This window comes from Falco cherrug, chromosome Z (genome assembly GCF_023634085.1).
Source record: "Falco cherrug isolate bFalChe1 chromosome Z, bFalChe1.pri, whole genome shotgun sequence".
Classification (NCBI taxonomy): Eukaryota; Metazoa; Chordata; class Aves; order Falconiformes; family Falconidae; genus Falco; species Falco cherrug.
In genome coordinates, this window is record NC_073720.1 from 18,723,804 (window position 1) to 18,751,315 (window position 27,512).

Consider the following 27,512-nt stretch of genomic DNA (forward strand, 5'->3'; position numbering starts at 1 on the left):
ACCTACACTCAGAGGCAGCAAGATTGGATCTGTTGTGTGGTTCTTATAGGGTTAACCATGTGTGAATGTTTGTTTTTACCAGGTACAGATCAAGGTGATACATTCCAAATGGAAATGTCACAGGTGGGCTTCAGTGCATATTACTCACAAAAAAAGGTATGTGAATGTAGTTATGTAATGGTACAAATAGATGTCATTACATAGACATGAATGCTTAGAAGTGAAACAAAATAAGACCAGTAAAACACAGTGGCCAATTTTAAGATTTTTTTACAAGCAGGAGAATGTCCTATTACCCTTCTTATTTTTTTTTTACTTGAATAACACAAAAATTGATTCTAATACACGGTGTACATACCTGAAATGAAAAAACATACATTAGTATGTGAAGTTGAGTAACAGTTTCTTTCACATAATGATTTTGAGATGTTCTAATCCAATGATTTCAGTATTTCTGAGTTCACGTAGCATGAAAAATTCAATTGCTCTAAGTTAGTATTTTGCAGTTGAATGACTTCGAAGAATTGAAACCATATTGAAAAGCTGGTATATTTCTAGGCAGTCACCAAGATACAAGTAAATTAAGTCTGAAAAGAATTTGTCTAATATTTATAAATTTAATAGTATTTGTTTAAAGCATATTTCACTTAGAAATTACAAAGAATAGCAGATCAGATATATTTTTCATGCTGATCGGTTTTAAGATTGTCTTGACCCAGTAGGTCCTTTTTGTAAAATTCAACTGTGGCTCAAGGAGTTTTCAACTGAAAATGCAGGGAAGTTATTTCTCATAGCCCTTAAAGATGAATGAAATATTTTTTTAAAAGTCTTCTGTATTTGCACAAATTGAAGTTTTAATTTACCAAGCAGTTGAAGCTAGGAAATGACAAAAATTAAGAAAGATTTGGGGGGTTCTTCAGGAAAATTACACATTCTATTTTTATTGCCTTTTTCTATAATGGTATCTCAGTTCAGTACAGAATTTTAATAACATGAATAGTCTAAACTAAGTTCGTTTTCTGTGTAGCAGTCTTTAAGATGAAGTATTTCTGTATTAAGTATTCTATATAATAAGCCATATTAATTTGGATTATAGATTTACCTGTCTTCTCAAGGACACCTTAATTAAAAAAAGATGAAATTTTGTATCTTTTTCCATCAGCTTTTGTGTGCTGTCATTGACACTTTTGTTGTGAAAAAAGGGGCTTAGGCTTTTTCTTACAGTTTTAATTGTGTGGTCCTCAGATTTCTGAGATCGTGAGTGCAGAAAAGCATAGACTGGGCAAGCCAAACCCCAGGGTGGACAGGTTTAGGAAATTATCACAGTGTTCAAATAAACCTATCTGATCTTGAATTGCAGTGCCATGGGAGCTAAAGCAGTCACTTACCCTCTTGTAGTAGAGGGATGATAATCCCTCTTAATAGGTCAGTAAATTCCTGCATGTAATTGGTAACTATAAGCAGCTCTAGTCAACTGCTTGCAGTCATTGTACTGTACCATCACTGCCTTAAACACAGTGATGTAGGACACGTATGGTGACTTCAGCTTCATTCACACCTTTTCTAAAATAGTTTTTTCTGAAATGTTGATTTTTGTTTTTGAAAGGATATTCTGCTGCTGGGTGCTGTTGGGGCCTATGACTGGAGTGGAACAGTAGTTCAGGAGTCTTCAGACAGAGTCACCACCTTTCCAAGCCATGTGTTTGAGAAGATTCTCCAGGACAGAAATCATAGCTCTTACCTAGGTAAGGGGCTGAAATACAAATCTGGAAATGTATCAAACCTTTAGCAAGATACTAAAGAACTTGGAAAATTCTGCTGTAGCCAGACTCTGTTAATAACTGATTTGAGAATATTAAAAGAATTTTGCATCTAAAAAGATTTTACTTACTGGTCAACAGTTCATTGAATGAATTCTTTATTGTATTTTTAAAATTCTATTCATATCAGTGCGGTAAGCTGAAAAAAAAGTCAGGCTTTGTCAAGGAGACATAACAATTCATGGGATCTGAAAAGGCTTCTTCATGTATTGTACTGATCATTATGGGTACCTTCTGTTTCAGTGTTTCCTGTTCAGTTCAGGAAGTCATATGTACTTCCCCAGTTACATGTGGATGAGAAGCTGATTGACTTTCTATCATTTCATCTGTGTTCACTCTTTTCTTGGCCTTTTCCAGTTTGTTTTATAGTTTTTTGAATATTGCTGCAGTTTTACAGAGGTCTTATTTATAACCCACATATATTTTTCTGATACATGTTTTTGTGATCCATTAAAGCCAGTTGATTTGTCTTCTCTGTTCATTGAAATGTTTTATGCAAACCTACAACATGCCTGCTCTGGCCATTCATCTCTGAGGAATGCTAGTATATAAAGCACCTATGACTTTCTTATCTTTGAAGTTATTTAATGCATGCTATTTCTGCAATTAGCATGCTCTTTTCCATATGGCTTAGCATTACTTGCATCCAACACAACAAATACATCTAAACATAACCTAACAAGCAGTAGCATTTTCCATGTGTGACCTCTTCAGACTTTCTACTCCTCACTTTTCTAGAATAAGACCTGAAAGATCGGATCGTTTCCTTTCAGCACTTCTCCACTAGGCACTTTTAAAGTATTGGCCTTAATCTTTTAGGAGAAAACAATGCTACTGCTTTTTCTGTTCCTTCATTTCCCTTCTACCTCCTTCTGTCCCAGACTAAGAACTCTCCATACCAGCCCTCTCTGACCAGCTTGGGGGAGCCCAAACAAAAGGGCAACTAACTCATCACAGCTTGCTAGACTGGCCTCTGTCACTGTACCCTCTCACTTCAAATGGCTGTATGCTGTATCAGTTGGAAGTGTGTGGCCTTAACTTGCAGAATAAAATCTTGGTTTGGTGTTGCTTGTTGAAATTCTAGTCTCCAGTGATGTTCTCTCCCTAGAAAAACAGTGTCTAAACACAAGTATTAGACTGGTATACATAATGACCAGGGCATAATCCTTTTAGACTGTGCTCCTCACGTTGTCCTGCAGCTTGCTAAAGACCTGCATATTCTGACCAGTCACAGGGATTCTGTTATTCAGTCTAACTATAGTCTTTATAAAGGATGATTTTGTTTTCTTTTGTTAAAATAAATCTCCTGTAATTAAACCACAGAAATGTAAAATATGTAGTAATGCTAGATGTATATTGCTAATACGTGTTTAAAATATTTGCAGGTATTAAAAGATGTTTCCTGAAAACAAGTAATGTTAGAATAATGGGAATGAGGTTTAAAATGTTCAAAGTAGCTCAATCAACCTAAGCCCTTCAGTTGACAAACTATTAATATAGCCTGTTCTGTTCAGCCAAAGCACTGGGCTGTGGTTTGGTGAGCTGTGGGAAAATGCACTGCAAGCTTTGCAAAAGCTAGGTGCTCCTCCCTAGTTTGAAGGCTACCCCCAAATGTTCATCTTACGTTTCTCTTACTTCTTCATTCCAAGGATACTCTTTGCACTCTGTTTCCTATCTCCTTTACAAGCACGGCATTTTTGTGGTCTACATTTTACTGAGTAGGTGGAACTATTGTCCATGCTATTCTGCAAACCTGCTTCAACTTGATTTGTATGTTATTGTTCTCTCCAGAAGACTAGTGAATCTTATGCATGTGTGACAACTTAACTTGCCGTCTGGAAGCATTGTTCTCTGCGACTAACATACCAGATTGACTCACCCTCAGTGTCTTTATGGATAACCAGCTGATGACATGGTCTCTTACACATGTTAAATGTTGGCTTCTCTCCCCAGGTTATTCTGTTGCTGTTCTCTCAACTCCGAGCTCCATCTATTTTGTTGCTGGCGCACCAAGATCCAACTATACTGGCAGAGTAGTGGTTTATGACGTTGACGGCAATGGTAATATCGCAATTGTGCAGTCCCAGAGAGGCGAGCAGGCAAGTATATTTTGGTCATGAATGCAGATTTTGCAGGCATCTGTTTTTATTAACACAGCAGTAAATCGAAAAGCATTTGTTTCGAAAATTCCTCTTTCTTGCAATGCATTTAGAATCCACTTGAACTTTTCTCTACCACTAGATTATTTCAATGAGGTTAACTGTAACTCCTAGAGTATTTTAGGAAGTCAACCAATTAGTGGTAAAAGATAATATACAAAGCCACTTAATGTATCATTCTGTCAACACTCCTAATTGGGAGAGACTCAGTGAGCTCCACTCTGTCTGAGAAGCTGTGAAGTAGATAATACCAAAAGAGAGATTTGGAAGCTCATTCTCTTTTACTTCATTTGGGAAAAAAGCAGTAAGTTTAGATAGTTTTGATTTTTTCTGTTTGTAAGACAAATCTGACAGTAAATCAGGGGTTGGATTGTTTCATGTGCCCTGTTTAATGTGAAAAAATATACCTCCCATAGCTTATTTTCTGTTTGCATTCTTATTGCCAAGTGGTAAAAGCCATAGCAGCAGCTACTGGACAGAAACAGTGGAGACATGGTAAGGATATGATTCTTCAAACCGTGGAGTATATTATGTAGTAATTTCATTCCAGTGGGCAGTTTCATTTATTAGTATTGGACTATTTCTAGGTGTAAGTTTTCTGAGTCAGGTGCTCAAACATTAAGCTTTACAAAATCCACATACAAACATGACTCTCTTACTACTGATTTCAGATTGGCTCCTACTTTGGCAGTGTAGTGTGTTCAGTGGATGTTAACAGGGATTCTGTGACAGATGTGCTGCTTGTGGGTGCACCAATGTTTATGAATGACCTGAAGAAAGAGGAGGGGAGAGTATACATGTTTGCCATCACAAAGGTAAGAGTGGCACTGTAGCAAAACTAGAATTGCCTTCCTGCCTCCCATCTATGATAAGTGATGATACTTTTATTTGCAGCTGGAGGGATTTACTCTTGTGCCCTGGGCTACAGTTTTACCAAGGAAAAAGCAGTCCAAACTGCAGCAGTACTTAGTGGCAGTATCTGTTCTGTTAAATCTGAGAATGATCAGAAAAGTAATCCCTGGCCCTGCAGCAACTGGTACAGCAGTCTAACTCAAACCAGCATTGCTTAGGGCTAACTTCTTTCAAAGCAGATGGGCCCCATGCATGCTAAAAAGCCTTTGGCCCTGGATCTCTTCAGGGCCTCTAAGTCACTGTTAGTGTGTCTTTTTCAAAGTATTAGAAATATTGCAAGTGATTTTTTTTAACCAGAAGTGGAGCCTGTACTTTTCCCGGAGTGTGGCATAAGGGCAGGGGTAAATGGTGCCAAGCCTGCCTGGTTAGAAGACTGCAGATGGAGCCCTTCCCAGTGTGATCTCGCCTATTCTGCTTTTCAGGAGCAGCTGCAAACTTTCCCCAGAACTTGCTTGTGCATGTAATCTGGGAATAAGCCAGCTGGAACAGACCAAAATGGAGTCACTAGGCAAGTTAATAGCTAAGCACTGTTAGTGACCAGGGGCCTGCTGCTCTAGGTGGCTCCCCAGTCTTGGTTTTAGGCACTGTGCTAGGCACTGTACACAAATATAATACAAGGTTGACCATTTCTCTGAAAAACTTAGCTCAAGGCTTTCCTTAATGAATTTTTTTCCATTTCATTTTGGCAAATCTCGTTCAACACCCAACAGTATTCCCAAAACAGTTCTAGTAAATGCTCTTCTGCCAGTTTTCTGCATTGTTTCATAGACTTTGACACTGGATGGTTGCTTTTACTCGTATTGTCTCCTTTCTTCAGTGAAGCTAGTTATCTGTCTGATGCTTGAATGACTGTATTTTTTACTCAGACCTGTAGTAGGTGTTTTCAGAATGTCCGTACTAACAGTCGTGAAGTCTCTGGCACTTTTGAACAGTCTCTCAATCAATTATTGGATGTCTGGATATGCAAATTAAATTAATACCTGCCTTCCATCAGGGAAAACGGAACATGGCCTTTTTACTAGGTAAATTGCAATCAAATAAATAGAGAGGAAGGACCGTCCTCTTCAGTGGCAGCTTACAGTCAGATCATCCTGGAGAAACAGGAAACTGTACCCTAAAGCAGTTCCAAGATAGATGGAGGTGCTGGAAGTGGTATGGCTGACAGCTGACATTGGTCTTTGTGACTGTGGAATTAGACACAAAATACAGAAGAGAAGAAAAATTGTAGGATTTTATTTTCATGTTTTGAAAACCAAATAAATGGGAAGACTTTCCTTACAACTTTTAGTCTTCATCAAATGTTAGGTTTAAAATTACTTAAAAGTTAAGAATAATTAAAGAATAAACTTTTATTATTTTTTAAAGAACTTGGATTTGTGCAACTTGTCCATGTTGTGCAAGTAATATTTTTCTAGTAATTTTTAATAAATAACTTGGCTGGTATTTCTAAAGTGTTAAGCACAGTGTGATACTGAGAACGATATTTGCCAGAGAGTTGAATTTAAGCTAGTGCAAATGTGATTATTTAACTGTAAAGATCTTCAGTCTTTCTTCATTGGCACTGGAGAGGTCAGGAGTTTAGCATTTGGACACATGTTTTTTGCATTAGTTTAGTTAGGAAATTCCATTTCTGTTTCAAAGAATTATGTCCAGTTACATAATTTCCATTCCCTCTGCATAAAAACTGGTAATCTAAAACTGGAAACTGTATTTTTCAATGTATTGTGAAACCTTCAGAACAGTCAGATGAGGACAGTGAGAGCATTTAAGCCTCATACATATGGTCATATTTGCTGTTAGTGCTTTGCATAGCATGCTTTGATTTTGCTGTGTAATGCTTGCCAAGACTCTGAGACATAATGCAAACTGAATGGGCAATACAATGGGGAAGGAATTCAGGGTTGAGCAGTCCAAGGGGAATGTACTGGAAAACAGAAACAAAAAACAGTGCACACAGATACTACTCCTGTGTCTAATCTGGTGCAATGATAGCTGTGTTTTTGCTTTTTCTTCTTTTTTCTCTTTTAAAGGGAATTTTGGATCAACAAGAACTCTTGGAAGGTCCCCAGGGTACAGAAAATGCTCGCTTTGGATCAGCAATCGCAACGCTTGCAGACATTGATTTGGATGGCTTTAACGATGTCGTAATAGGTGCACCACTGGAAAACCAGAACTCTGGAGCAATTTACATTTACAATGGATATCAAAAGACTATACGTACCAAATATTCTCAGGTAAATAACTGTTGTGTAATGCTGCACTCAGTGCCTTTGGATATGCTAGAGGAAAACAGAAGGATTTTCTATCTTCCAATTGGCTACTATGTCATCCTCCTAAAGGCGTACTGTTATTCTCATATCTTATTTTACGTTTTGTGCCTCTCTTACTTCAGCTGTCAGCGTGCCATTGTTGATGTTGTGGTGCTTATAACTGAAGCGTACAGAGGAAAAGGACTCGCAAGATGCTTTGTCTGAGCCTCTTACAATTTTTGGTGCCTGCATATGAAGTCCTATACATTTTTTGACACCCATTATTCCATATTAATAATTCTGTACCCATATTGATGAAGATTAGATAAATCCCAGCTCTGTAAATTACGAATATTAAAGGAGAATACTTTCAAGGGCCTTTGCTTATCCTATATGTTAATATAACGGTAATTTTAATGCTACTTTCCATGCAGACTTCCTGGTTGCAGAAAGTATTTGCTAGAAGTCTTGTTAAGCATCCTATTGAGTTGCTCAATGTGAGATAGAAAAAGTTTCCAGTAAGTACTAGCTAATATACAGCAGTTAGGTAGTTGATCTGCTCCCAAAACAGAAAAATCTAGTCCATTGCCTGCTCCAACAGGGGAGGAAAAAGTGCTTAAAAGCATCTGAGACAAGATCCATAAAAGCATTTTTTTAAAACAATACATTGTGTATATGGGCAGTATCAGTGAAAATCTATTGTTTAGGCTCCTGTCTACAGACTTAAGTACACTTGTGGCAAACTCAGTAACCAAACTCTTCTTTCCCAGAAAATTTTAGGGTCAGATTCTGCTTTTGGACAACGGCTCCAATTCTTTGGAAGATCAGTAGATGGCCATAGAGACCTAGATGACGATGACATTACTGATGTATCAGTTGGTGCTGATGGAAATGTGGTTCTGCTATGGTTGGTAAACTCATTTGGAAAGGAAGCACTTAATGGTTCAGATGCAAGTTGAGCACTTAGTTAGTTAAACAGCAAAACAAACAAAACAAAAAGCTCTTTTGTTCCATGTGTTCGGAGCTAACACACTTATTGCCTCATCACTGCTATTACAGCTAGCTGAAAAACAGCATTAGACTAAACCTCTTTTAAGCATGTATCATCAAACCATCAGAAGTCAAGGCAGTGTTGGGGGCAGAGCCAGGGCATGTGGGGGGAAGCCAGGTGGTGGGGTCTACTGGAAGGGACCTGGGCAGGGATGGAGAGGGCCTGGAGATACTCCTGCCCACTGTGCTGTGCAGGCACATGGTCTGGAGGGAAGGGGCAGCAGCAGGGAATGGGGCTCATTTGAGAGTATTTGTAACAGCAGGTTGTACTTCAGTAACTGCAGTATCATTCTGATAGCTGAGCCTGAAACAGATGAAACCACTTCCTACACAACCTGTGGGACCTTTACTGGCTGGTAGGCTGATATGGGGGAAAGAGTTGTCCTGCAGGGTAAGAACAGAGAGCAGTGATAGTCGGCACTTCTTTCTGGCCAGAAACCCATCTCTTCTGTTATGTTACCTCTGCCAGAGCAATCTGAGTTCTTTCACAAAATAAAGAAGAAAGGCTTCACAGAACCCAAATCTTCTGCCTCCCTAAGTACTATGTGTTTTCCACTACTTGCTTGAGAAGCTAAATTAAAACACAAGTTGCTTTCCTATCTGTTGCTTGTCTTCTCACTTGAGGCTTCCCATTGTAAGAAGAAAAACATTACTAAATTGCTCCTTATTTCATAATGAAGCAAGATTATTAAAAATGAATGATCAGTTTGGACCATTGACCCACAATGGAACTGCTGCTGGTGCTGGTGGGATTTTCATTAAAGAAAGTTATGCTTCTTGGAGTACCAGCATTTATTTAGTTATGATTACTGAAGATGCTCATCTTTCTTTCATTCTGACATTTGGTCTGATTAATGAGTTTCACTTTTGATTGAAGTGTTTGTTTTTACATGCAGGGTTCCTTTGAAACTGTTCTTCAAAATCTTAATTACATGAAAGTTGTTCTGAAAAATAAGGGTATTAATTAAAATGAAGAATTACCCTTCTTTACCTTCCCAGAGGAGCAGAATAAGGTTACTTACTGGGAAAACAGGAAAAAGGCTTCATTTTCTGTTATCATAAGGGAAGGATTAGAATATTAGAATAAAGACATTGATTATCCATTAATTTGAAATGATAAATTATTTATTGTTATTAATGAAAACTGCTGTATCAACAAATTCACATCTATGCAAAGAAAAATAATTTTACTGGTGCCATTAAAAAATGTTTACACTGGGAAATACAAAATCAATGTCACATTAACAGATAGTAGTAGACAACAGCTGCTATGTTACCCAGTGCTCTTGAAAATCACATGTAACTTTTTAAAAATATTTTTCAGGTCACAAAGCATTGCAAATGTGTCTATAATCGCCTCATTTAAACCTGAGAAAATCAGTCTGCTGAACAAGAACACAGAAATAACTGTCAAAATATGTTTTCAGGCTACATTTCGACCTGCTAAGAGAAATAATCAAGTGGGTAAGGGTATTTCAGTGACTTGTCTTATACTAGTTTCTTTAAAAGTTCGTTATTCAAATGAGTAGTGGAAATTCTAAACATGTATTAGTTTGAATATCAAGAAAGATGGACTCAGGATAAAACTTAAGTGCTTGAGAATGTGTTTTTAAGACCTGCTTTCATCAGCTGGCTCCATAATCTTTAAGAAGTAAGGAATTAACAGGATAAAGGAGAGCTGTATCCTTGCTGTTCAACAAACGCCAGAAAATTTCATTAGTGAGAGGCTGATTTTTTTTTTTAACCTGCTGGTTTCAACAACAGACTGCAGACTTTTCTTCTCTCTTCTGAAAAAAAAAAAAAAATCCATAGGCTCAGTACAGATGTCAATGGGGAGAAGCTCTTCTTTTCAGAGGACAGGAGAGCACCAAATACTTCTGAGACAGCACTGGACTCTCATGAAGCTATTTAGTTAAACGTCACTGATAACACCAGTTGGACTGCTTCAGTGCTGTGTATAGTACCTTTAGAAACTCATGATTGTAAGCTGTAAAATAATGGTGAACTTCCACAGCATATTAGTCATATTATGAAGAGAAGAAGACAGAAATTATTATGTGATTGAAGAGAAGATGCAGATTCTTTATAGTCTCTTTAGACTTCAGGGATATTGTTGTATGGCCCCTTTATCTAGCATAATCCTGGCCCTGCTGACTGGCTTCTTGCCTGAGCTGCAGGCTCAGACATCTGCAGTAGAGGCTGGATTGATTGCCATTTAATGTTCTCTCTGTGGATAAAAACTTACATCAGGATTTAAACATGTTTGACTGCTTTGGAAAACACAAGAGAAAACTTTTTCATTTTGAGACTGCTCTGTGTTTAGCAGACTATGGAAAAAGTAAAATAGTGTGGTTTGCAAAGCCTGGTCACTCTGTAATGTTGAGTATAGTAATGAGATCATGGGCAGTCATACTCAGCAAAAGATGTACTGTTACTCTTCTTGTAGCTATAAAGTACAATGCAACATTGGATGCAGATCTCCAGTCCTCTAGAGTGACTTCTAGAGGATTGTTCAAAGAAAACAATGAAAGGTACATGCAGAGGGATCTTGTGGTACGTCATGAAGAGAATTGTGTTCATGATGTCTTCAGTGTACTGGTGAGTGCAATTGCAAGCAGTCTTATGTGACAAAAATGATCAGAGGAGTATGCTGATGAATTTTATGTCTGTAAGATGAATTCCATGAATGGTGCACTCAAAATGCTTTATTTTCTCAAATCCCCCACAACTGAAAAATACTTAGTCATATTCTGATTTCAAAGAAACTAGTAACTGTGAAATTCAGCACAGCTTTTTAGGATAAAAGAGGCAGTTCCTAATTATGTAATTCAGCTCTGACATAACACAGAGCCCATAGTCCATAGTTTCAATAGATTTTAATTTCCCTCTGAGTAGGTTCTTCTGTAAGATCTAAGACATACATGCGAATGTATTCTCTCAAACTAACAACTTTTCAGGCAGACTTCTGGTACATGCTAGCCCTAGGTATACACCTCGGAAAAAAATTAAAATAAGCAAGTCTCCAGTATCTTTCTCTAGAACCAAAGACCAAACACAGCCTTGAGAGTTGCTTTAAGCCCCCTGCATGAGGCTAGATCAGGTAGAGGACCTCAGTTCCTGTGCAAGTATCTTTGACTTGATCATATTTAGTGCCATTGTGGAGCCATGAGCCACAGGGCTAGAAGAGTATTCATCCAGTACTAAGAAACAGAGGAGACATGAGGTATATTATGTTCTAATGTCACTCGGGCCCAGCTGCATTCTGTGATGGTAAGGCAGAGTGGACTAGGAATTTGACTTCTGCAGCCAGGTGAGAATGAAAGATACCTGGTGGTGGCTTTTGAGGACCAGCTTCTGCAGCTGCAGAGAATTTGTATGTTCCTTAGTACCAGAAGTGACTGTGATGAACAGAGTCTCCAGGAATCCTAAGAAAATCAGTTTTATCATGGAAATGGCACTAAAAGCTGTTTAGTAAGAGGAGCCCACACTAGGCAATCTCACAAAATTATTTTGGTCAAGAAATGAAGCTTTGTACTGTTACTTGTTCTTGTTTAGAGCAAGTATGCTTTTACTATGCGTTTTCAATTTACAATAGAATTACCAGTTTTGCCCTGTCAGCTGTGCTTTGAGCTATCATCAGAAACATGTGTTTTACAGGAACCTTCAGATGCAGTGAATTCACTTAGTTTGCGCATTGACATTGGCCTTGCAAATCCTGGCTCCAGCCCTGTCCTTGATATATATTCTCCAGCAGCTGTGGCCTACAGTGTAAGTATGCAGACTTAACTATCAAAAAATGCATGGCTATACACATGTCCTTAATGTGTGGGCCCCACAAACACTAATGTTCTAGTTAAGTCACTGTGCTGAAAGCAGACACCTGCAGAGGTGTCTTCTGTTTCCCTTTATACCTTTTAAAGTATATCTTAAGTTTATGTTTAAGTTTTGTTCCTTTTAGTTAAACATCTATATTGCATGGGCTTGCTCACACACATGTACATCAGCCACAGTAGCATAACAAACATGCTGGTTGATGTGAACTTCCAGGTGATAGAAAAGATTAACTATTTTACTTTATCCTACAATAAAAGAGTACATAAGAGAGAGATTGAACACTTTGATTATATCACATTTATTGTGGGTTAACCTTAACCTGCTTGCACTGTTCTTATGGATCAATTGACATGTAGTAACATGTAACTCAGTGTTAACTTGTTCATGTGTCAGAGTTTTTAATGGCCTTCAGAGGATCTGCAAACCAAGAGCATGCTTCACCTCAAAAGTGTTTGCACTCTAGTGTCTGTACGTAATTTTTAAGTTGAGCTTTGTCATTCAGGAAATGTTTTTGATTTTTGTAGATTCCTTTTATTAAAGACTGTGGTGAAGATGAACTTTGTATCTGTAACCTTGTTCTGAATGTTCAGCAGAAGGCAGATGATGGGTAAGAGCTGAATCAGTGGAATAGTTGGGGTTGGGTGTTAAGTTTTCACCAGTTGGTTTGTCTGTAGGCTTTGGGTGAGTTTCTGGGTGAGAACGCTTTTCTAGTTCAACATCTACTTAGAAATAGCAGGGGTAAAAAAACCCCAGCGTTTCTGTCTAAATAACTAAGCAATGAAAAACTGGTGTGATAGGAACACAGATACAGAAGTAAGACTCTTGTCAGCTTAGACAAACCCAAGTTTTGGTAACTTAGGGATAAGGACCCAGTGAGCATTCAGAAGAATTGTGGCTGGCTGCTGTTAGGAAAGGGAGCACACTGGGAGAGCAGCAGGAGCTGCAGCAACCATTTTGGTCCCTCCTGTAGTGACATTCCAGCAGGAGGCTGTGCCACTGGGAAGCTGAGGTCAACCATTCAGGCAGCGCATATTCCAAGTCCATATGCAGATACATGCATACGGTATGCAGAGAGACAGGGCTGCTTCTTCCTGGAGCTGCCATCTGGGTCTGCTGCCTACTCTCTGCCCACCTTCCCACCAGGGTAGAGCCCTTGAAAATTTACCAAAGTGACTTTGACCATACATAATCAAGGTCCTGCACTTTGAGAAGACACTAATTCCATTTGGTTTTAAGAAACACCATCACAAACTTTCTTATGTCAACGGGTTTAGAAAGCACAGCATTTAAGTGTGTAGAATGGAGGAAATGTCTTGCTGTGCTTGTTATTTGTTGTTGGCTACAGGCAACGCATTTTCACAATCCACAGCTGTTGTAGGACCTCTGTTTACAACAATGGACTTTTATTTTCCAACAGCAAACAGCAGTTTGTTGTCAGCAGCAAAAACAGAAGACTAACGTTCAACGTGAAATTGAGAAATAAAAAGGAAAATGCATATAACACCAGAATCCAGGCTACATTTTCAGACAACTTGTTTTTCGCTTCATCATCTTTACCGGTACGTGATACCCAACCTCACTGTTTCTGTTAATGCCACTGATTTTTTAGTTTCTCAAATAAATTATTTTTTTTTTCTTTCTAGTGGTGCCTATCCCAGGAAAGAATGTGTGTGCAAACTTCTCTCCCCCCAATTTATTTTCTTGGATACCAGAATTATTCCCTTCAGCATATCAGTTTATTTAGGTCAAGGAGAGACACTTCCAACTCAGCATAAAAGTTGGCTACCTGTTGAGTTTGACCTCACCTCAGTATTTCAGTCATCTTTTCCTCACTCTGGGCCTTGGCACCCACATCATCTTGACTCCCAACAACATGCCTGAATGCAGTTGCTGTGCCACAGGGAATCTGTATTTGATAAATCAAGCATGTAGCATCGATGATGTGCCCTTAAAGTACAGACTTTGGATCTACAAATAGTGTTAGTGCCAAGGCCATGTGTTCCAGCAAGACAGTTAATCAGACTGAAATGATTGCTATACCAGAAGCTCTTCTTCTAATGAATTTGGTCTTAGAAAAGCGAAAAGAAAGGAATTATACACATTGTTTTGGGGAATGCAGTGAATATATAATCAAGTGTTGCTCCCAAACAATTAATGGAGGATGAAATCCAGGCTTCAGTGCTTGGCTTGTGTGGTCAGGCTGCTACTGGAGAGGTGCATGATACTTCTAGGGGTGAAATCCAGAGCAATCCCTAGACTGAAAGGAAAGGAGGATAGGAACATTTATCACTGCCCGAGAGTAGCATTTTCCTGAACAATCAACTGGCAGAAGTACTCCACACAGCGTTCAGGGTGCACGTCTACCTCCCCATCCTGTTGTGCAGCAAAATTGCTCATTCCATTCATGCCAAAAGACCACACCGGAACTAGGATTTTCTTTAGCTTCAAAAGCCAATTTGCTTAGAAGTATTTCAGCCTGCAAGTGAAGCGTTTGACCAAAAATATGCCTGCTTCAAAGCAGGAAGAAAAGCATAAGTTGAGAATGTATGTGTGTTGTTTTGGGGTGGGGATTGTAGCATAATTCATGAATGGTAAATGCCTGCTAGGGCTGCTTGTAACAAAAGACAGTACATTTTAATTAATTCTTTGCAAAGTGATGATAATTGGCTATGATCAACAACTTTGTCTTTGATGTAGGGTGATGACATGCTAAATATTCTGCAAAGTAGTAAATGAACTCTTACGTATTGAAGATTTCCCTACAAAAAGTATAGTAGAGTTCCTCTCTGCACCCTAACTTATACAGTGAGAGTACATAACTAGCTCTCAGGTTGTGTAAATATGTCTGCAAAAATTCAGTAAAAATGCTGTAAAAAAAGCCCTGTAGGAGTTAATGTTGAAGTTGACCTGTATTCTCCAGCCTGTATTCCTTCTTCCAAGTCCAGCACAAATTCTAAGATCATTACAGATCACCAGAAATCGCATGGGACTGGTCCTTGTCCCACCTCCCTGCCTCTCTGCTAGCCCTGCTACCCCTCTGCTGCATCTCTAAGAATTATTGCGATAACACCTATATGAACTAATGTGTGTCCTGGTGAAGATACAGACTGGGAACTTCCTCTGTGCTTTATCAAAACATGATTCTAACGTGACTTTTCTGTCTGTTTCCTCTGCAGAGTGATGGGACTGAAGTCTCATGTCAGACAGGAACAACACAAAGTACAGTCATTTGTCAAATAAGCTATCCTGTTTTCAGGACAGGACAACAGGTACAGCTAGTGTATTTAAATAACCTTGATTTTTTGTTGTTGTTTCCACCCAAATCTGCATTTACTGCTGGTGAAGATTTCTTAAATTTGGCAAGTTAATTTCCCTTTGGGTTTCAGAGGCATTAGAAGAAGGAAACTAAGGGCTAAACTTCTGCAACTCCCGGCCAGATTAAAGAAAAAAAAAGATCTTGAAGCACATTTATCCCTCCTGTGTCTTTCAAACAATGCTGTAGCTTTGTAACTCCTAGAGGGTGAGGGCTAGGGGCAGAAGAAGAGAGCTTCATCCACAGCCTCCTGTCAGACCCCTCCTGCTGTATGAACCTGGGGTAGCTCTCTCTCCTGCTCTGTGCATCTCATCTCTCCAAGAAACCAGTATTGTCCTGAGATAAGATGGGTGGCCCACACAACCCTAGGATAGGTCAGTTATCTTTTTTCACATATATACCATAAATCTCAGGATATCCATGTTTTTATGGAATTTAATATCTTACTCCTCAAGGTTTCTAACACAATCAACTGCAGCAATAACAAACTTGCTAGAAAGAATAGAAACAGGGGTTCTGTGACTGGGGGAGCAAAATAAAAAAAACCCTAATTACATATAAAAAGTTAAGTTTGTTCTGAATTTTTAATGGCCTTTAGTGGACCTGTTGGAGTGAATAGAGTGAATGCAGGGCTTGCGTTAGTGCTAGTGTTTCAAAGCATGTAATTGAAGCAATCCTGGACACCTTTTGTTGCAGCTTGTAGCTAGTTATACATAATCTAAAAATGCAAATAGTCCCTGTTTATGTAACAATGCCAGTTTGTAGGGGAAAGTGAGAACAAAGCAATTCTGGAGTGTTAAAAATTACTGAAATGTTACACAGAAACTGATGAAGAATTCAGAAGCAGAGGGCAAGTCTACATTGTTGCATGCACAAATGATTATGTTGCTGTTGAGGATTTGTTTGGATGTTGCACCATCAACTCATTTGCTCTGTGTTCCTTGTCTCTTCTTTAGGTATCCTTTGATATTAGTTTCGATTTTAACCTGAAAAATCTTCAGAATGTAGCAGTTCTACGTTTTCACGCATTGAGGTAAAAGTATATAACCGTATGAAAGCAAGTTAGTTATTAATACCTTATTTGTATCAAATAATATAACACCTGACTTAAATGTGTTTCGGTGACAGTGAAAGTAAGGAAGAGCAAGAATCGGACAACCAGGTTATCTTGTCAATTCCTTTGCGATATGATGCAGAAATTCACTTCACAAGGTATGCTGAATAATGCAGAGTCACTGTCATTTTGCCAAGGCATTTGAATATAGCAACACTCTTGAAAGGCCACTGAGAAGACAATGAAACTTTGTTTTCATTTTGGAAGTTCTAAGAAATTTCCACCTTATCAACACCAGCAGAACTTTACGTTTTTCCAATAATTTTACATGTAAAAAATTATGGAATGTGTAGTAAGAAATTATGGATCTGTGTCTGCCTCTGCATAATTGTTACAGATGCTTATGTGAATGGAAGTGGTATAAAAACCAAACAGCGCTGGTGGTTTTGATAATAAAATGAGTATATACTATATAATAGGGTTGGGCCTCTGGGCTCAAGTGTAGTGACATTGGATCAAATCTGGAGTTAAAGTGATCAAAACTAAACAAAAGAACAACAGCAGAAAGAAAAAAAAGTCCCAGCTCAAACTCTAGGCAAAAGACGGAGGAGGGAGGGGTGAAGAAAAAAAGAAATTATGGACATATCTGCTGAACTTATGAGAAAAATATAAACACTTGTTTGCTGTTTGAGATAACGATTTGAACTAAAACCTGAGGCGGCACATGGCAGATTGCCCTTCGCTGCAGCTGTGTTGGCATCAGGAGTGGCACATCCCACTTTCCCATGTGCCTGCCCAGAGACTCCAGCTCACACCTACCCCTTCCGTGTCCTAGTGTCAGCCCCTTCCCCTCCCTGCGGAAGGGCTGTTGCAAGAGGGATCCTTTACCCTGGGAAGGGCAGTTTGTAAGGAGAGCGAGCTGGTGGGCAGTGGGAGAGAGACAAAAAACCCCATCCCTTTAAGACTAATCCCTTGAAGCCCCTTTTCTTCAGCCCTGGAAACTCCTGGTGATTGGGATGCATTGAAACAGTAATTGTTGCTGTTCCAAACCAGAAAGATCACAGTCACGGTTTAACTGAAATTAAAACTGAAACAAAAATACACTGGTTTGACTCTCAGATCAAGATAGGGTATGTTATTTTTTCATCACAAAAAAGATCTGTTTATCTTTCCCAATTACTCAGTTTCTAGGATAAACTACATATCGTCATGATAGATGATGCACATATAGATGATGCACTGGGTCACCAGTTCTTGGTGTTAAAATGCTTTTGCATCCTGAGGCATTCCAAAATTTGTAAATTTAAACTTATAGAAAATAAGTAGTAATTACTCAAATAATGACAGAAATTTGAAAAAGAGGAAGCTGCTTTAAAATGCACTGCAACAATGAATTCAGGAAATGAATATTCAAAGATCACCATAACTACAAGAACTGTTGGCTGCAAAAGATGACCTGAGCCATGGAATAGGGTCCATAGTACAGATTAGTTTAATAACCTGCTTTGCAGCAGCAGTTTCAGAATATTTGGAGACTCTGCATTCACCACAGCTAGGTGCTTCGATTCTGGAGTCATGGAGATTATTTTAGTTGCAGAGAAGTGTTTGAGTTAGCGATGCGAGTTCTTTCAGCTCCCTGAGAAAGTTGCATGAGGCTTCGAGAGTGTTACTAAAGTTAGTAACAGCACAGAGACTACAGAACATCACTAACACAGCAACTTAAGCAGCCTCCGAGGATCCTAGGGGATGGTGCAGACTTAAATCAGAAAATTTAATGAGCTGAGAAACATGAACAGAAGCTCAAGGCTTCAGAAAAGGCCAGGCATGAAGTCTATAAAAGAGTTACTCAAGGGAAAACAGGGGTTTGAATTCAGGTGTATCTCATGAGTGTGAGAAAACGCAATCTCATGTGCAAGTCAAGGCATGAAGGAATCCCTGCTGCCAGAAAAAGATTAGTAGTCCTTGGAGATGAATCAATTTAAAAAAAACTAAAGGAAGTACACATTAAACCAAGGTACAATTTTAAATGCTTCTCTTGGAGTTAGCTCATTTTTACAGCCTTCCACTTAGGAAGTATCTATCTGCAGACAGTTCCTTCCTGAGGCAGGTAATACAGTGAAGGAGCAACCTCTTAAAAAAGTGAAAAAAAGCGTTGTCTTCCTGAAATGAAGTCTTTCTAGGGAAAACCTCCTAATAGGAGTTTCTGGAAGAGGTGGGAATCATTCTTACCAGTAATTCCTGCAAGGACAAGGAAGCTTATACAGCATCGTGGAAGGACTGGAGATTTGAGCAATAAGGAAGCAGGAAATGCTTCACATGGTTTTTCCTAGGGGTCCTTGTGAGGAGGCTGTTCAAGGAAAGGGCCCATGGGAGGAAGTATAGTGGCTTGAACAGGATCCACGATGCAGCATGGAGGAGCACAACTAATCAGAAGGCACCTCTGTGAGACTGCACACGTATCAATTTGGGATTTCATGCACAAATATTACCCAAATTAAATAGGGATAGTGCCAATGGTAGAGGACAGATTTGCACCTGGTGCTGCCAGAAGAGCTGATGCAGGAATCATGATAGCCCCTGCTTTTTGTAAACTCACTCCCCAGCTTGCTTTTTCACTGCTCAAATTAGCCCCCTAATGAAAGCTAACAATGAAGGGCAGACACAGTTCTGGGACAGTTCAGCAGAGATGCTCACAGGTAGCAAGCACATGGATATACACAGGGATGTTTTCATTGCCTTTGAGCAGGGTCCCAGCTGGCTGAGCCCCTCAAGTATCCACAGGCCCTTGCACCACATCCTTCCATGTGGGCTGTGACCACCTTGTGTTACTTGGGAAATCCTGAATTTTGAAACCAAATACCAAAGAAAGTGGCCCAGGGGAGACCAAGGGCTATGTGATATGTACCATGCACAGAAGCAGGGTGCTGTGTGCATTTCCACACCCAGGCAGTGTGGCAACAAGCTTGCCTGTGGTCTGTGGCATTAGGGCCCAGAATCTCCCTTAGAGTCTGTTGGTATTTGCTATTACGGATGCACAAAGGGGGACTGTTGCGGGGCCCTTTCTGCAGAGGGAGGCCACTGCAAGGCTGAAAGTCGCTGTTTGTTGTGGGCGAGGAGCTTGCAGTATGGCACTGAAACACCCTGGGGTGCAGGAGGCCGAGCAGAGCCTGCATCTCATGCAGCCTTCCTGTCTTGCCTTTACATGCTTACTCCAGCTCTGGGCTTCAGTACACTGTGTATTTTCCTAACCGATTTCAAACAGCAGTGCAAGTGGCTGATTTTTCCTGTGACCTGTTTCATGAAGGCACATCCAGTAATGTATGTTTTCAAAGCAGCTGCCAAATTGAAATGTATTGTTTTATGGTTGTTAACTAGGCTTGCCAACATCAACTTTTATGAAGTATACTCTGGTCATAACATTCCTTCCACTGTGAATAATTCTGAAGACATTGGCCCCACGTTCAACTTCTCAGTTAAGGTTAGTAAATGTTTCTGATTCTGGTTTGAGAAGCTGCCTTACCTCCTCCTGTAGCCTGCTCCCAAAATGTAGTTGAAAAAACATTCCTGATTTCACTGATTTTGATGTTTCTGAATCAGTCAAATAAAAAAAAAATTTGCAGATAGCTGGGCAACAAATGGTTACAGTTTATGAAGTTCAGGATGAAATTTGCACTTACTGAACAAGTAGAATAGGTGAGGGATTGGTCCTGCACTGTTTACCTATTTAGAAGATAGTTAATGATTAAAGTCAGGCCAACTTAGACTGTTTTTTCACAGAGTGTATTTGTCTTTTGCCAGGTTGATAAAGGAAAACAAGTCTTTGCAGGCTTGGACTTTGAAACTTGAAGTCTGGCAAGGGTTAAGCTTTCAAACCAGATGCAAAAACTAGCCAGATCACAGCATTTATTATGTAACTCAGAAAAACTTAGATCCAAATATGCAACGTGGAAGAAAGTTAAATTATGTTCCATTTACATTCCCGTAAATGCTACTCTAAAGGATGCAATAACAGGCCTATTGGCTGTGGCAAAGTATTTGTTTTTCAAAACATATTTCATGCAGTTAATATGAGCTTTGCTAAGGAAACAGACAGGGACCTGAAGTTATACAGTACACTTTCTGCTTTACTATTGGTATAATGTAATTACTACCGTAGTGTCTTGGTACAAAAAACATTGATGCAGAAGTCCAGTTCTTCCATACTCATCCATGATTTCTGATTTTCTTGGTATAACAAGTAATTTATGCATATGTAAGTATAGCTACCTGAATTAATTGTGAGTTATTTGCTTTGCAGGTAACAACAGGGAATATTCCAGTAAAGATGGCATCTGTAAAAATCTATCTTCCAGAACTGACCAGCAAAGGCAACCCACTGATGTACATAACTGCAGTCACCACGGCTCAGGTAAAGAACTGAATTACCTAAACTGCTGTGTTGTGGGGTTTTATCAGTACCATAAATAATAATTTCCCTCATGGCTCGGATTCAGAGAATCTATGCCCTTTCCCCTTGTCCCTTCCTCATAAAGAGAAGGGGGAGGACCACAGTGTCGGCAGTACACTAGTCTATTACTTGGTAGATGTGGTGGCTTGTCTTTACAGTCCACAACTGACTTTTCATATGACTCTGGAACTCTTCAGCTAGGTCCTTCTCCAAGTTCCTGTGAAGGTTACATTAAAAACGGAATTTTTAGACTGGGGCAAAACCTTCAGGTCAGTTTAAGTGGAAAAAATACCATAAGACCTGTTTAATTCTGACCAAAACTACATACAGTCTCTTAGTTTCCTAAGTATCCAGTGTTGTATAATTCACAATCTAGCCTTTCACAGCCACCATCTCATCCCAGAAATATGTATTGTTTTGATGACTATGAACTCCTGAGTATGATGTGATGTCATCCAGTTTCATTCCTGCCATCTTTCCTAGGCCAGAGGTGTTACTTGTCAGGCTCAGATAAATCCACTGCAAATAGGGAAAAGACCTTATTCTGCATCTTTCACGAAAGAGAACTTCAGAGCTTCCAGAGAACTGGTGAGTAAGACTCAGGGCTGCAGTACTACAGGACAGGGGTGCAGAGCTGATCCTTACAAGCCCGCTGCTGTACCTGTGGGGACAGCTGTGTTGGGGGTGGCTCTCCTCATTCACAGTGCAGGAGTGCAGCCTATGGATGTTCTTACCCATACTGCATCTGCCTTAGATAGACGAAGAGATGCATGTACTTCACAGCCTGCATGCATTTAATTTGTAAATGTACAGAATGGCAAGGGCAAGGGCAAAAAATTTGGATGTCAAAAGAACATTTTTTGAATTTGTTTTTAATGTGTGCTTTTGCCTCTCCTTGCTGTTTCCCCTGGAAGAACTGTAAGAATGTGAAGTGCAGTACTATTGCATGCAAACTGGAAGACATTATGCTGAAGGGAGAGTACTTCGTGAATGTGTCCACCCGAATCTGGAACGGAACCTTTGCTGCAGTGAGTATCAGCTGCATCTTCATGAAGGATCCCACACTCAAATATTTCCTAACTCCTGATATTTTTCAGACTTCCGTAAAGTGACATTTCAGTCTAGAAGTACCTTCCTTTACTTTACATTGTTGTGTGTGTTTTTCTAAATCAAAAGTGGCATCTAATAAGCAGTGAGGCTGCATAATGGAGCCAGTAAGTTCCAGTCCAGCACAACATCTAAGAAAATGCTGTGATAATGCAGTCTTCACAGCTGAAAAAAAAAAAAAACATTTTCTGCATCTGTTAAATTAATTCAAGGGGAGCTACAATTTCCACAAAACTCAACATAGGACAGCAGATTACAGTATCGTCATAGCCTGGAAAATAATGTTGCTTTTAGCTTTTCAACATTACAGTCTACATAGTGATAATTTTAAGTCACATCAAAATATGAAACTGCCAGTTATATTTGTTAGAAAAGGTGTGGAAATTTTTTTTTAATTGATTTCTTGTTTTTATTAGAGTTTGTGTCAAGGAAAGAGTCCTTGCTTAAAGACCTACAGGATGCTTAAAAATATCTATCAGTAATGTCTTGACTTTCCCATTTTAAATCACCATGTGTCCTCCAGGATATAATTCATCATGAATTACCAGATATGAGACCATGTTTGCTTCTTAGCTAGGCAACCAACCAAACTGCCTTGGTGTCCTGGGTTTGCCTGGAGCGTCAGGAACATGACGCAGTTTACTTAGTTTCTCTGGCAAGTCTTATGGCAGGTATTGACATTTAACAGCAGGGCTGCTGTCAGCTTTAGTGTTCAGCCTTTACTAGGAAAAGGTCAGGTTGATAATGTAATATACTTATGCAAGTGCGTGAAGGAAAGCATCTGTCTGGCTTTAAAGATTCCATTTTTCAAACCAGCTGGGTCAAGACCACTTGCTGGTGCTGTCAGGTAGGCAGAAGGTGGAGACCTAAACAAAAGGTTGCTACCCTTGCAAGAAAGTGAGTGGAAATACTTTGTTTACCACTGGGTGATGGGAAGGAAAGATCGCATGCCACAGTTTTCCTCCCATCTCCCATTTTGTTATTTTCTATTTGTTTGTCAATGGTGAGTGCAAATAATCTTGCAAGCACTTGATAATGCACATAATCAGCCTTTTTATTCAGTGGCAATTGATCATCGTCCAAGAAAGGGGTAGCAGGCTTGCTGGTACCTGCTAAGCAAAGCAAAGAAGGATGAGTTTAGGAGTTAACAAGGTGCTTTTGAACCCAGGCAGGTTTCTGAACATCTAGGAGCACAGGACAGACCACTTGGGCAGATGGCCAGAGTGCAACTGTGCAATAACTGCAAGCTGCAGGGACAGTCAATTTGGTATGTGTTGGCTGCAGACCCACAGTTGCTCACATTCCCCACTTTACCTGCCACTACCACAGAGGAAAGGCTGAGAAGGCAACATGACGGAGCAGGCGTTGCATTTGGCACAGGTGGCAAGTGCCTCCGTGCTGCCACGAACCTGAGGCTGCTCTCGGTGGTGCTGTAGGAAATGGGGCTCTCCATGCCTGCTGGGAGAAGAGCAGCGGCAAGCTGCAGTGTCTTTGCAGCCATGCTCCTCTCCCGTTGACACACACACAGAGGGAAGTGGGATCTGGCACAGGGTCCCTTTTCAAATGGGAATTGGCTTAAGATTTTTGTCTTCTTCTCTGTTTAAGCTGAGGGAGTGATGTTAGAATTTGAGCAGTGGAGAGGAACAGATAGTGATAGGAAAAAATAAATGGGGAAAGGCGGAAGTATTGGATAGAATTGGGAGGTGGGGGGAGAGGGAAAGGACATCCAATTTCCATTTCTTTCAAAGGCAAGAGATATAGCCCCATCTGTCTTTTGTTGCTGAGCTGTTTCTCCCTTTCTCACTGTTACATCCACCCCCAATCTCTTCTCTGCTAGCAGCAATGACAGCTATGCAATAACTATAAAAATGGATATATATATATATAAAATTCCTGTTTTGCTTTAACTTTATATTAAATAAAAAAACAACAACCCAGCTTTCTATTTTCATTGCTAATAAGAACAGCAAAAGTAAGTTTGGAATACTGATACACCATTACTTTCATAGACATGTTCACTTGCATAAATAAATATAAATAAAAATAAAAAGGTCATTTTAATTTTCTTAATACTGTGATTTTTTTCAGTTTCTGAAGTCTACATTTTAAAGCAAAAGAATTCTTTTAGAATAGCTGCATTCTGATCGATCTGTTTACAGGTTTTTCTTAATCTCTTTCAGTCAACTTTCCAGATATTACAACTCTCTGCAGAGGCAAAAATTGAAACACATAACCCTGAGTTATTTATAATTGGGGAGAATACTCTAACTGTAAGTGATAGATAAGTATATTTTTTCAACTTCTCTATATTTTACTGTGTTAAAGTGATAATATTTAATTTTCAATGTCTCCAGGAGTACACAGCAAATTACAAACTCTGATGACAGTTATGTTGAACTAATATATCCTTTTGGTTATATACAGCCTTCCTTAAGTTAATAAAATGTTTTCTTTTCAGCCAACTGCTATATAAACCCAACTTACATTAGAATCTGTAGATCTCAAGTATCTTGTAGACTATCCGCACAACTCAGTCAGAAGCTTCTGAAATTCATTTAGCTTCCTGTTCGTGAAAAGATCAAGATTTGCACCTCTTTCTGCAATGGAATTAATTGTTGTAGATAAATGAGCTCTGGGAAACATTTTTGCAAATCAGATTTATAGTCTTACTTCTGTAAGTGTATTTAGTGTGATGTTTCTAGATAGATGTTTGGCACAGGTCTCCACAAATATACTTAATCTCATTTCTAAAAGAATGTGGAGTATTTTTTGCATTTGGAGTGACTGTCATATGGACAATGTGGACACAGGTAATCTCAATAAAAGTCTCCAAACCACCGCTCTGCTAGCATAGAATGCTTCTAAAGTTTCCACCTGCTATATGTAAACATACAAACACTTAAAGAATATATTAGCACTTGGTGCTGTTGTAATAAAAAGGTACCTTGTTCTGTTGGCCTGTCTAGAGAGGAACACTTTTCTATTTGGAATACTAAGTTTAGATTTATTTTTACAGGATTTACCAGCCTCTTTTATCCATAAGAATAACCAGGGCCATTGAAGACCAAGATGCTGGCTTGGTAGTAAGGGACTCAAACTTGAGAATGTGTAGCATAGCCCATTCACAGGCGATGGAAAATTCAGTTCAAGATGTATGAAAGCAGTTATTGATTGATCTGTCTCAATGTGGAAATAAGATCATAATTCAGTACTATTTTCTGTCATTGTTTTCTCATGGATCATTCAATTTCTTGTGAAGAACCTCTAAATAAACCCATTTGTATTCAGGGAAACCTCCAGTGCCTGTAGAAGCAAAGAGAATATATATGTAGTTCTGGAAATAATGCCATGGTTTTTCAGAAGAATTATATGCCTGTATTTGAAGTGTGCTGAGTACCTCAGCTTTGTGGCACAGTATTACTTCTGCTAGGACATGAAACTCTAATACATAATGCAAATATTGCAATTAATTGCACAGGCTTTTGGGGTAGCTCATAAACCATGTATTACTGAACATTTTTCCACAGTTGGAGCATGATAGTGTCAAATTTACATTACCAGCAGTTCTGTGGAGATTTCAGGAGAACCAGGATTTAATTATTCAAATGACCGTTGATAAGTCAGTTGACAAATAAAGGGTAATTCCTCAGCCAGCCACTAAAGCCGCAGCTAGGACTTTTACAACTGTGAGGCAGTGGCTGAACAGACCCTGAAAGCTATCCACAGGGCTCCTGAGAAACAGTGGTTTTTGGTGAGTCTTACGGCCTGATCCTTACTCGATAGCCTCTTGCCCTGTGAGGTCATGGAAAAGGTAGAAGTACACTCTCCCTAGGGCAGACGGTTTGCTTTGACGCTTCAGTGATGGAGTCAGTACCCAGTACTGCATATACTTCTTGACAGGTCAGGAGTGATATCCAGTCTTCGCCTTCATACTTCTTTGGGAAAAGGACAGTGCAGAAGCAATCTGCATTTATTTCCCTACTTACCCTGTTATTTTAGATGACGGTGGCAGGATTCATATCTACATTAGTCATCCACATCAGAGTTAGCCCTTCTGTAAAACCCAAACCCATAGAAAGAATAGGTGTTTCTGAGACACAATTCATGTCATCTTAAAGATGATCCTGAAACAAGTAGGGTGAATTGGGCCCTATAAGAGCCTATCCTTCTCCGTTGGAAGCCGAGGAACCATATTGTAGGTGTAACACTAGATGAGGCGAATCCCAGACATGGTGTCTTACTGACTACAGTTTGACTTTAGGGAAGATATTTGTTCTTGGGCATTGATTTACCTCTACAACAGCGCCACTTCACTGTTAATCTAATGGAGAAAGCATTACTAGGCAAACTGCATATACATATGGTTTTTATAGTTTTTAGTTTGGATAAGCTTGGTTGCTGTGTAGCCAAATGAACTAATACTGCCTTGTGATGCTATGTGGGGAAGCTGCTTAGGTATCTTTGCGTCAAAGCTTTCAGATTTTTTCCAAGTTGGAAAGAACTGCCAGCTGGAGGACAGAATGTTAACCTGCTATAATCATCATTATGGCCGTTTGGTTAGAAAATACACAAAGCCATCCTGCCTCAGTAAAATGAATACACATAGCCACGCCTAGCGCAACATCGCAGCCTTCCAGCAGAAATGACTTAAATCACTGACGTGTCAGTCCAATGCAAGTTTCCCAGAAAGTTTAAGATTAAATTACACCAAATACACCGAGCAAGCAACCCTGAGAAAGTAAACCAGCATGACTTCCTTCATGTTAAATGCATATTGTTCCAAGATAAAATCCAAAGATTTGACAGTTCATAAATTTTACAGCAATGTCTCCCTGAGCAACTGTGTTATATGTAACTATATAATTGGTCTACTCAATCCACCTAGACAGGGTATCACCTGAATACTAACTTCCAGACACCATATGTTGTTCTGGGAGCTCTATGGTATTTCTTGCTTACCATTTAGGAAGTGTAGGTGTGCTAGAAACACTCCTGTTTGACCCATACATCTTAGAGTAAATTCATGGAGTTGACTCAGGAGAACACAGACTAATGTGGGAAGATCTAACCATTTCTTAGTGGTTTCCCAGAAGGAACAGCAGGCAAAGGAGACAGAAGTACCTGCCCAGCGGGAAGGGAGAAATTTCAGCAGACGCAGTGAGAGCATGATGGTGTCTGGCCTCCGTGATTAGTATTGCCTCCTACGGCTGCCCACCACAGATAACAGGCCCTGACAGTGCTTGGCTGGAAGTTCTCCGGCTGATAACAGCAGAAGTCTGTTTTGAGCAGATGGGGCTCTACACCAGGCTATTCCCTGCCTGCATATAAGCATGTCTGATTTACCTAGTGGTAGTATGTCCATGCACTATGGGAACAACTCTGAAAGAACTCCTGTTACTGGAGAGGCAGAAAGCTGCAAAGAGATTGCTTCTGTGCCTGTTGTGTATGGCCAAGAGTGATGAGGGCCCCTAATCCTTAACTGGCACTGCCACGTGACGTGGTGCAACCACGTACCTGTGGAGACCAGTGAAAGGGCTGTAATTGCCTGGTGCCTGGATCCTGCAACG

General features: G+C 39.6%; 1 protein-coding gene and 1 long non-coding RNA gene across 3 annotated transcripts in view; one reads left to right on the top strand and one right to left on the bottom strand.

The window, feature by feature from the left end:
- Positions 1 to 27,512, top strand: part of ITGA2 (integrin subunit alpha 2) — a 70,750-nt gene that overhangs the window by 39,292 nt on the left and 3,946 nt on the right. Inside the window, exons 10-28 of the mRNA XM_055698612.1 lie at positions 83 to 156; positions 1,607 to 1,745; positions 3,774 to 3,919; positions 4,651 to 4,794; positions 6,922 to 7,125; positions 7,911 to 8,047; positions 9,515 to 9,654; positions 10,637 to 10,788; positions 11,848 to 11,958; positions 12,549 to 12,631; positions 13,442 to 13,583; positions 15,201 to 15,293; positions 16,294 to 16,370; positions 16,466 to 16,549; positions 19,767 to 19,869; positions 20,689 to 20,799; positions 21,322 to 21,426; positions 21,753 to 21,866; positions 24,126 to 24,215. Of these exons, the coding sequence (XP_055554587.1) occupies positions 83 to 156; positions 1,607 to 1,745; positions 3,774 to 3,919; positions 4,651 to 4,794; positions 6,922 to 7,125; positions 7,911 to 8,047; positions 9,515 to 9,654; positions 10,637 to 10,788; positions 11,848 to 11,958; positions 12,549 to 12,631; positions 13,442 to 13,583; positions 15,201 to 15,293; positions 16,294 to 16,370; positions 16,466 to 16,549; positions 19,767 to 19,869; positions 20,689 to 20,799; positions 21,322 to 21,426; positions 21,753 to 21,866; positions 24,126 to 24,215 (2,249 nt within the window). The remainder of the gene's footprint in view (positions 1 to 82; positions 157 to 1,606; positions 1,746 to 3,773; positions 3,920 to 4,650; positions 4,795 to 6,921; positions 7,126 to 7,910; positions 8,048 to 9,514; positions 9,655 to 10,636; positions 10,789 to 11,847; positions 11,959 to 12,548; positions 12,632 to 13,441; positions 13,584 to 15,200; positions 15,294 to 16,293; positions 16,371 to 16,465; positions 16,550 to 19,766; positions 19,870 to 20,688; positions 20,800 to 21,321; positions 21,427 to 21,752; positions 21,867 to 24,125; positions 24,216 to 27,512) is intronic.
- On the bottom strand, positions 13,592 to 27,508 carry LOC129734693 (uncharacterized). 2 transcript variants are annotated; one of them, XR_008730182.1, is made up of 4 exons: positions 26,905 to 27,508; positions 24,430 to 24,542; positions 23,260 to 23,550; positions 13,592 to 14,281 (listed from the first exon to the last, which is right to left on the bottom strand). It is a non-coding gene; the product is annotated as an uncharacterized LOC129734693 (long non-coding RNA). The 2 variants fall into 2 exon arrangements; XR_008730181.1 differs by lacking the exon at positions 13,592 to 14,281 and having other exon boundaries at positions 23,246 to 23,550.